This window comes from Meleagris gallopavo, chromosome 8 (assembly GCF_000146605.3).
Source record: "Meleagris gallopavo isolate NT-WF06-2002-E0010 breed Aviagen turkey brand Nicholas breeding stock chromosome 8, Turkey_5.1, whole genome shotgun sequence".
NCBI lineage: Eukaryota > Metazoa > Chordata > Aves > Galliformes > Phasianidae > Meleagris > Meleagris gallopavo.
Genome location: NC_015018.2, coordinates 4,684,703 through 4,695,197, shown reverse-complemented (window position 1 = coordinate 4,695,197; position 10,495 = coordinate 4,684,703). Strand labels below are relative to the sequence as shown.

The 10,495-nt window shown below is 42.6% G+C and overlaps 2 protein-coding genes across 2 annotated transcripts in view; both read left to right on the top strand.

The window, feature by feature from the left end:
• Positions 1–416, top strand: part of CWF19L1 (CWF19 like cell cycle control factor 1) — a 13,429-nt gene extending 13,013 nt beyond the window's left edge. Inside the window, exon 14 of the mRNA XM_010714213.2 lies at positions 412–416. Coding sequence (XP_010712515.1) covers positions 412–416 — 5 coding nt within the window. The remainder of the gene's footprint in view (positions 1–411) is intronic.
• The window catches only part of CHUK (component of inhibitor of nuclear factor kappa B kinase complex), a 29,437-nt gene continuing 19,017 nt past the window's right edge, over positions 76–10,495 (top strand). The window contains exons 1-8 of the mRNA XM_010714159.3: positions 76–526; positions 2,279–2,348; positions 4,935–5,023; positions 5,639–5,728; positions 5,962–6,086; positions 7,652–7,759; positions 9,087–9,222; positions 10,199–10,393. Of these exons, the coding sequence (XP_010712461.1) occupies positions 458–526; positions 2,279–2,348; positions 4,935–5,023; positions 5,639–5,728; positions 5,962–6,086; positions 7,652–7,759; positions 9,087–9,222; positions 10,199–10,393 (882 nt within the window). The 5' untranslated portion in view covers positions 76–457. The remainder of the gene's footprint in view (positions 527–2,278; positions 2,349–4,934; positions 5,024–5,638; positions 5,729–5,961; positions 6,087–7,651; positions 7,760–9,086; positions 9,223–10,198; positions 10,394–10,495) is intronic.

Genomic DNA, 10,495 nt, shown 5'->3' with positions numbered 1-10,495 from the left:
GATGCCGGGGGTTGCGGGTCAGGCGCGGGAACGGCGCGTCGTGATCGGAGAGTAGGTGCCGGCAGCCTGCGGGTCAGTGCGCTGTGTGCCTCGAGTGCTTGCACGTGCTTAAACCCCTGGGCCGAAAGGAGGGTTTCCCTGTGCACAGGAATAGAGACACACGTGAAATAACTTCAGCCAGAGTGCGAGCCGGGAGCCTAGCTCTCCGTTAGAGTCTGGCATGTGGGCTTTGAGGTGTTCCCAAGGTACGGGGTGTATGGGACTGGGCACTGGTAGAGAGCACTTTTCAGCAAGGATGTACCTGGGGAGCGTAATTCAGACCTGAGGCATTAAACCTGGCTGGCCAACTGTCCTTTCTTCCCACTCTTCTGTAGAGTAGCCAGGGTTTTCACAAGCTTTCCATCTGTCTAGGTTGAACCATCCCAACGTAGTGAGAGCCTGCGAAGTTCCTGAGGAAATGAACTTCCTTGTGAACGATGTGCCTCTTCTGGCAATGGAGTATTGCTCGGGGGGTGACCTCCGGAAGGTAACGACTGCTTTGCTTTGCATGGCGCAGCAAAACAAGGGGTGGTGGTGCCATCCCCATAGCTGTGACCATCTATGAAGCCATATATGTTCTGCGGAGCTTCTCTTTTTTAGTGTAGATCCAGGGAAGTAAATATACAGTGACTACTTGAAGAGCTTATAAGCAAGGGGACTGACTTCTGACATGGTTGTAGTGATGTAGCAAAGGAAAATAGCTGTAAAATAAGTTTAGATAATGGAGAGAAATTCTTTACTCAGAGGGCAGTGAGGCCCTGGCACAAACTGCCCGGAGAAGCTGGGGGTGCCCAATTTCTAATGGTGCCCAAGGCCATGATGAATAGAGCCCTGGACAACCTGATCTGATGGGGTGTGACCAGCCCATTGCAAGGGTTAGAACTGAATGGGCTTAAAGGTCCATTCCAACCTAAGCCTAGATGCTAGCACTCTACATGTCAGAGTTTGGAGTCTGATTTGTCGTTAACTCCCACGTGTCCGGTGTTGCACTGCTCTCAGCGCTGGGCTGGTGCCACAATTTCACAGACTTTAGCTGGTTCTTTCCTATCAGCTGGGAAGTGTTCCTCCACAAAGCTGCAGCACCTCCAAGAAAAAGAAACTGGCAGCAGCTGCACAGCCAGATAAAAGCCCATGTTCCGCTCCATTGTAGCTGTACACAGGAGGCAGTCACTCGTTTAGTGGTGGTAAAGTAATTTTCTGCCGCTTAAGTTCTGTTTAGAAGTCATGTCATCAGAGTGGTCAGGAAACTTTTCTTCTGTTCAACTTTTGTTGTTTTTCTCACCAGTGCTACGCAGCAAACAGACTGGAGAAATCTGAGCAGATGTTAAGTGATGTAATGCATATCTGTGAGAGCAATTAATGTATAATGACTTCATCTTACGTTTTAGTACTGTTTAAAACAATGTTAAGAGGCTGAAAGGTTGTCAATTAAAGGAAGGGGCTATATGTGGAAGTAGCATACTGCATAGGTACATAGCTGTCCACATACCTGGACGGTGGTATGGATGCTTGGGTGTTGTATATATGCAGTAAAAGTTTTGAGAATACTTGAAAGCGAATTGGGAGACCTCAGCCAAGAAATTTGGGTTATATTAGCTCTACATTCAGTGCAGTATTTGATTATTTAGTACCTAATGCATAGATGCTAGTGCAGCCTGAGAAGTACTGTACTTTATTCCACTTGATCACATGTAATGCTTTGTTCTTTAAAAAAAAAAAAAAAAGGAAGCATTGTTTCTCATTTCTGATCCTACACTTCTTAGAATCTTTCTCTTACGGTTATTGGACATTGTGCTTTCAGTGCTGTTAATTTGCCATTGCATATTCATAATCTTTTATAAAGCTTGGAAGAGCATCTGTGGGTCATGCACATGTTTTATGCTTGTGCTCTCTTGGGGCATTTTCCTCAGAAGATGAGGAACACGAGGTTCTGGGAGCCTGGGGATCCCCGCTGCTCCCAGCCTTCTGTCCCGATCTGAGTCTCTCGCCTACTTGCTTTCCAATGGCTTTCAGATTTCTGTGGTTTTATTCTAGCAGTCCAAATCTCTTCAACCTTGTCTCAGTGCAGTGATTTTTTTATTTTCTTTCTTTCCCTCCCCTCTTTTCTATCACTGTATTCAACAAGAGTTATATTTGAGCTGTGCCGTTTTCTGTGTGGTGTTGGCAGGGGATGGAAGATTTTGTTCCTGACTATTGATTGATGCATTGTGAGCGTAAACATCATCATCTTTTTTTGTAGCTGCTAAACAAACCGGAAAACTGCTGTGGACTTAAGGAAAGCCAAATACTTTCTCTTCTTAGTGACATTGGTATGTAGTCTATGGACTTCAGTGTCTGTTTGTTTTGTGTATATTTGTATTTATGTGTAATGACATTTTCCTTTTTCAGCTCACCTGAGAAGGGGACTGACAAAAACAGTGTGCAAAACTAAACTGGGCTTCTATTCCAGAGCAAGGATGCTATGTCTCTGCTGATTGCAGAGACAAGAGGCTTGCACTAATGACGTGTCCATGGAAAGGGACTGAAGAAGCTATATGGTGGTCAGCTGTGGGTAACTCTGTGGCGTTAAGGTCACAAGTTTCCTGTTCTGTTCATGGCTCTGCAGATGCCAAGCTGCATGCCAGTCTGAAGGAGTGTAACTTCTACCGCTTAAAAACAAGAAGCTGTCTGGGGTGTGTCTATGTTTCTATGTGGCTTCACTCTGTAGAATGCGCTTAGTAGCAGAGAAATTCTGTTTGTTCAGGATGAGAGGATGAGACAGCCAATAAAGCAGAGTGGAGAGCAAGATGGGTAAGAGCATAGCGGAAGAGGAAGAGAACATACATGGTAATCATGCCATGTCTTGTCCAGCAATCTTCCTGCTAGTGATTTGCTTTCAACTGAGGATTAATTAGGTGAGGGATCCCTAAATAAGTGCCTAAACATTGAAAAGCTTGTCGTTTTGAAAGAGCTATTTTATGGTCCTGTGTTAGAAATGTGACTAGCATAGTGATGGAGTCTGTTGTCACCTTTGCTTGCAACGAGGGTGGCTACGTCAAGATGTAGCATCCACATTCAGCTTCAGGTTCAGGGGAAGGTGGAGATTTTGGTGGCCGAATTCTTGACTGCTGAAAGGTCTGTAAGAAAAGATAGGAGAGATGCACCTTAAAGCAGCTTCTTGGCTACTCTGGAAGAGGATAGGTCATCTGTTGGAGAGTTATGTCTGCAGATGGTCTCCCTTGCAAGCTAGCCTTCCAAGAATGCTCCTCAGCAGAGCTCCTCATCTTTTTATTTCTGTTAACCAGTCTCTCCTAGGAATGGAGCCATCTTGGTATGAAAAAGTATCTTGAACACAGTGGTCTGGGCTTCTAGGCAGAAGGATTCTCATGTCCTCTTTATGAGGGAGAGGAGAGAGGGTTGGCTTTCCCTAAAGGTTTATTTTTCTGAAGCGGAAAAAGACTGGTACCTTTCTTAGTCAAAACAGTGTTATGGTTTTTCCAGAGTCACTCCTGACTGGTTGTTAGGGTCACAAAACGGCAGGGGGACATGAAACTAAAGAGGAAAATGAACTTGGTGTTTGTTCTCCGTAGGGCTGTCTAATGCAAAAGTCAGCCATCTGTTATAGAGTTTCCTCATCCTTAAGAAAGTATGCAGAAACAAGTGTTCTGCATCCGTTTAATGGAGAAATACATTACTGGGGTGGCCAGCCAGTACAGTCTCCATCAAGTCTTCGTTACCGGTGGCAGCCTGCCAGTGGAATGTCTGCCCTGGGATCACACCCAGCAGATACCTGTGGTGACCAGCAAGATGTCTGCACAACCCATTAGTACCATGACTATATATATAACCACAGGAGACAATAAAGCACCACATATCAGAATAAGCAAGGTCACTCAGAGAAAGCAAGGATACTGAATTACAGCTACAGGGCAGTTTCTCACAAACAAGTTTCTTCCAGCTACATGCAGAAGGTAGAGGCAGTTTACTTGTGTTCCCAAGCTAACGTGAGCCCTTTCTCATGGGCTGATTGCCTGTTCAGGCCATGATCTGTGTTCTTCCACACAGGCTGTTTGCCAGCCTTGTGCCTGACAGCTTCACCTAAAATCAGAAGCGTTTCACTGTATAAAACATTTATATGTTGCTGGTAATGCATTCTCTCTCTATCATGTCTTCGGTGAAGATTTGGAAGTGCCATGGAGAAGTGCAAGTTGGAAACTGTTAAGTGTGTAAATGAGTGATAGACCAGTGATGGTTGCAGGTTTGGCTCCAGTGAGAGATATCGTGTCTCGAAGGTTAAAAAAATCTCACAGTTTGACAATTGTTTTTTGCTGTTCTGTATGTGGCACTGTCCTGTAGCTGAGAGTTGCAAAATAATCTTTTATTTAGCAGCGGGTGGTGTTATTTGGGTGGAGTAGTGATTTCCTCTCTTCCCACAGGCAGTTTTTCTCCTGTTGTTGTCCTTAGTAGCTTCACAGCTACCTCAAGGCATTTTGCCACAAGGCAAAGTCCTGCCCTTTGCCTTTTCTTGGGTGCTCTGTTCCCTCCAGCCACTTCCATGACCTTTGAGGTTTTGAAAACCTGCCTGGCTAAAACCTGTTGTTTTTTTTTTTTTCCTGCTTAGCTCCCAGCTGGATCAGGGAATCAGCTCCCTTCTCTCACCTCTAAGGCAAGAGATCTGCCTTGCGGTTGTGCCACCAGGCCTGAGCTCACAGCAGCCTCCCCATTCTGAAGAGCAGAGGAACAGCTTGTTCAGTCCTGTAGCTGTATGCGCAAACCCAGCAAATATTCTAAATCAAGTTCTTAGTGGTTCTTCTAAATGAAAACATGTTGCTTTCAAAATCAAAGAAACTGGAGATATTTTTCAGCAATGTCTTTAATAAGTGTGTTTTTTCTGTCAAATCACACATGTCTTTTAGGGTCTGGTATCCAGTATTTGCACGAAAACAGAATTATACACAGAGATTTAAAGCCTGAAAATATTGTTCTTCAGGATGAAGGTGGGAAGGTAAGTCACATCTCTGCAAACTGTGAGCAGCTTTACCTGAGAGAAATAAAAGAGTGAGTAGTTTCTGGCATTGAACTAGACTGGAAACTCAACTCTGAATTTATGAAATGTTTGTATCTTCTTGGAGCAACAGTTCTACTTTGCTTATTCTGTAAACTTTGTCATTAAAAGCAAACAATTTTTGCTTCTGTTCAAGAACTTCACATGCAAACAGGAGGAATGATACAAAACTGTAATTTACGGTAGCCTTACATTTGTGGCTTTGAGGATTGTGTATACAATCAAGCTAGTTCAAAAGTACAGCCAAGTGGATTGTTTAACAAAAAATGGTTTTATTTATTGTTACTTCTCAAATTCCAACATAATAAGGTAGAATGCCAAGCTAAGACTGCTGAGTTGCTTTAAAGGAAGTTGAGTCTAAGCTGAGGTAGGTGGATGAGGCCAGCAAGCTTCAGTGCGGTGTCGTTTCAAAACTTCATCATGGACTTTTCCCGGAGTTCCTGTTTTGGCTTTCCCTTTCTTGGATGCATGTCACTGCGTAGGTTTGGTTTTGTTGGGCTGTTTTTTTTCCCCTCTGAATTTGTTCTTCTGATGATCTATTTAAACTGCTTACAGATCATTCACAAAATAATTGACCTGGGTTACGCCAAGGATTTGGATCAAGGAAGCTTGTGCACTTCATTTGTTGGAACACTGCAATATTTGGTAAGACAGCTTTGTTTTGTTTTTTATGTGTACAAGTGATGTGGTATTACCACATTTTATAGCATCGTAGAAGTGTGTGTCAGAACCTACAGAAGTCCCTTGTCACCCTTCTGCTGGTTCCACCTCTTTCCCTCTGGAGCTGAGAGCCACTCGTAAACATAGATTTGTCTCTGCAGTGGTGCTGGATTGCCTGAATTGCGTCTTTCAAAGTGTCCTTGTACGGTTCTTTTCAGGCTCCCGAACTCTTCGAGAATAAATCCTATTCTGTCACTGTTGATTACTGGAGCTTTGGAACGATGGTGTTTGAATGCATTGCAGGATTTCGGCCTTTCCTGCACAATCTCCAGCCATTTACCTGGTAAGACATTCAGCAAAAGGACTGACAGCTGTCATGTATAGTGAAGTGACAGTATGAACCTCAATATCAAACTTACTGCTGTTGAATAATGAGGCTTCTTGGTCTGTTAAGTCTTGCAGAAGCCAGTCATACTTCTATTGCATTAATGACACCTTGATCGGTAATTTATACATATCATCAAGGGTGCCTCTGAGCATAATAATTAAGAATTTGAAGTTTGAAACAAAAAACTTAATTATAATTCACGCTGTTAAACGGGGAAGTAATGTCAGAACAGTTAAATGCATGTAGAGGAGCAATACAGTCCTTTGTTCCCATAGACTGTGAGGTCACTTATTTTTTAGCAACAAATAATGCACAGCAAGTCTTCCTGTTGCTGTGTAGACACATAGGATGTGCTTCCAAATAGCTTAACAAGGATGAGAACTGATGGACATTAACTTGCATGTGGAAATTTCTCCTTACTCTCTCATGGTTAGAACAAAGAGCAGAAAGGCTTATTGACGTATTATTGATGTATTTTCACATCTTAGCTTGCAATATCAGGACTGTATAAATAAAGATGGATTTTTCAAAGCGTGATGCTGCGACAGAACAAGCATAAAATTTGTTCTCCTGATAGCATTAAAATAATGGGAAGGAGAGGAAGTAAATTTTGAAGTTAAAGTGCTTTAACAAAACAAAACAAAAAAATCAATCAATGTAGTGCAGTAGTTTCTCTTTAAAATCCTAACTCTTGGGATTTTATTATTTTAGTAGTTCAAATATTTGTCCCATTTTTTCCAACATTTGAAAACTCTTATTTCGTAATAAAAAAGTAGTGAAAAACAAATGACAGAAACAGCTCTTCCAAGCATCTGTATTCATAAAATGGAAGAGAACAGTGTGGGCCATCTGTGTGCAGCTTCTGTTCCAAATGGGGGCTGACTAAGAAAGCAGACTAGCCTCCAGGGGCAAGAAGTGTTTGTCTACCTCACCCCTGGCTGATGGCTGTGGCCTGGGCCATGCTTACCTGCGACTTGCACTGGGAAATCCTGCTGCTGTGCAAGCAACTGAGCTCTAGGCAAGATGCAAGCAAGTGCTGAAGGGAGAAAGGATGAGGGCACAGGTGGAGCTGGCAACGGTGGTTTTCCTAGTGTTGGCTCCGGTAGTACGCAGTATTTACAATACTTCTATCTTATATGCTTCTCTGGCATCAAGGCAAGTGCAGTGACTTCGCCAAATGACTCCTGCAAGTTCAAACTGTCTCGCAGTTGTGCAGAGGTCGATTTTGTTGGGCAGGATTGCTCTGTGGTCCACAGTTAATTGTTACCTTTTGGTCCTTTTGTTTGATGCTCTCCAGATGTCCTTGCAAGCAGATGTGAAAATGTTTCCAGAGACAGAGTTAATTGCAAGGACTCCCTTCCAGTTGGAGATAGTTGTGCTAGGTGAATTGTTTAGAAATATCTTCATCCTGAAAAAAGTTCATTTTCTAAAGCTAAGGCTGATACTTTTTGCTAATGCCAGGCTTGCTTGGCCCTTTACAAAAGTAATATTATCATGCCCATAAAGAATTTATTTTCTAGGCATGAAAAAATCAAGAAGAAGGATCCAAAACACATATTTGCTTCTGAAGAGATGAGCGGGGAGGTTCGCTTCAGTACTCATTTGCCACAGCCTCACAGCATCTGTAGGTAAGTGTGATGATGTGATTATATTTGATAATCTTTGGCTCATTTTTTAAATGGAGGGGTCCTAAATGCTGTCTCAATCTGTAAGCAAGCTATTATTTGCAGTTATGGAATAGCTTGTAGCCCAATGGCTCTTTATGGAACTTTGGACTCTTCACTGAGAGAGATGACTTCATTAATATCTACCTGAAAATTTGATGGTACTGAATCCATATATAAACCATATATATAAACCAAGTCATAAACGATTCTAGTGTAACTTTAGTCACAGGAGCTTAAATTAGCTGCTTCATGAAAGCAAAATCATCTAGTATTTCCATTGGAAAATACTGCAGCAAGAACAGCCAAGGCCTCAGAGATGGTCAGAGCCTGCTGAATAGAGCGTACAAGAAGTTGCTGAAGCTTGAAGCATCAGATTTTGTCTCCCACTATCTAGTGGGGTGCTACAGAAACAACAGATCCAGACTCTTTACAGAGAGGCAGAGTGGAAGGACCAAGGGCCGCAGCACAGGTGCTTAAAGGAAAATGGTATTTGGAGATAGGGGGGAAAAAAAAAAAAAAGCTTCCTGAAGCTAGTGGTGCATCCCTGAGTGGGGATTCTCAGTGCTCAAGGACTGCCTGGACATGATCCTGAGCACCCTGCTGGATCCATGGCATTGGCTCTGTCAGGAGCAAGAGCTAGACTATGAGGCCTCCAGGAATGCCTCCCATCCGTACTAGTTGATCTGTACTACATCAGAAGTCAGAGTGATTATCTGTCACTTATCTGATGACACAAATGCTAAATACGTCTAGCAGTTGCAGCATAACGCATTGACACTGGAAGGTTTCAACTGAAGCTGAGTATCAGATATAGCTAGTTCAGAGCCAGAGCTTTGAGCTTTTTGCACTGTGTAGTGCCTTTTACCACATTACGGATAATAAACTTACGTGCTTTTGATGTGGATAAACATGGGAGAGAGCTTTGTGGGAGATGAAGGGATATGGCCATTTTTCAGCTATCTGTGGGGACAGGACAAGGGGAAATGGCCCTAGACTGGAGCACAGGAAGTTCCACAGCAATGTGCATAAGAACTTGTTCACAGTGAGGGTTACGGAGCCCTGGGACGGTCCTGCTTTGTAGCAGGGCTGAACTCGCCAATCTCTAGAGTTCCCTTCCAGCCCCTACAATTCTGTAATTCTTCCAAGCAGCTCTGCAGCATGATGATGGTTGTTCTGTAGACAGAGCTTTGCTTTTTAAGACTCTGGTTTACTAAGTGAACTTAGTGTATTAGAATATCCGCCTTCTCATGGTTCCTCTGTTTTGAAATTCATTATTATTGTTGTTTAGTTTAATTGTAGAACCGATGGAAAGTTGGTTGCAACTGATGCTGAATTGGGACCCAGAACAGAGGGGTGGAGGTTTAGATCCTGAAACCAATTGTCCAAAGTGCTTCCTAATTATGGATCACATACTGAATTTGAAGGTGAGTGTAGTTTTACTGGGCTCAGTAGAAACATTTCAGAGAACAGGAATTGTGCTCAATACAGCAAAGCTATAATTCAGGCATCATCTAGCTTCTGGGTTTTGAGGAATCTTTTTGCTGGTGTTGGAAATTATTTGTGTATACAGCCTGTCTAGCACATATCTGAGGACAGAACATCATATGCTAAATTAATCTCTAGCTTTCTTCTTGTAGCAGAAGAATGATCCTATATTCCTGCCTATTCCTATATCTTAGTAAGGACTCAGCAAGCTCAAGTGACTGTTCAGTATTTGCTAATGACTGTTAATTTTGAACTGTATTACTGATACAGCGACTCCAGTTTTGTGTACTAGTAGGAGATCAGAGGTTGTATTCACTTGCCTGTTCCCCTTCAAGTTATTAATTAACTGCTGAAGTGAGACTAACTGAGGCAAAAGTTCATGGAAGCCAGAGAATAACCTGAAAGAATTCCAAAGGAATTAGAGACAGAAACACAAAACATTGTGGCGATAATTGGGACTTGTCACAATCTGCATATTGTGATGTGGTTTGAGACCTACAGTTTCCACCCAGATACAGTAAAAACAGAGCAAGCCATGAGAGCAGTGAGAAGATAGGTGGAGGTATGTCACAGTTGTTTTATATGGAGGAATTAGGCTCCCCTTCTTGAAAGCAGTGCTGGCTACTTCAGAGATGACAGACTTGAGATGGCCTCTGTGCTAGCTCGTTGCTATTCTTTTGGTGTAATGAAGCTGCAGTGTGGCTTATGGAGCTGTAAGGGAGTTTGGTCATAGTTTTCTGATATTGAGTTAAAAGTTACAGGTCTGAATTTTATGGTGTGGGGCTTTACACCTGCACTTAATTATTGTAGTCACTAAAACTTTATGGTTTATGGTTATGTACACCCTTCAAGGCTATTATGTGCATTGTCTTGGATAGCCAGTGACCTGTAACTAATTTGCACTCTTTTTTACAGATAGTGCACATCCTAAATATGACCTCTGCCAAGATTGTTTCATTTCTCTTGCATCCTGAGGAAAGTCTTCATTCCCTTCAGATTCGAATTGAGTTTGAAACTGGAATAAGCACTGGAAATCAGGAACTACTCTTGGAAACAGGAATTTGCCTAGACCCCCGGAAACCTGCTTCCCAGTGTGTTATTGATGGCGTAGTAAGAATGATTCTGTTCATTTAAAGTCTTTCCCATTCTTAGGGAATTTGAAGTCTTAAGGAAGATTAATTGCTTTGATCTCATCTCACTTGAGACAATTTA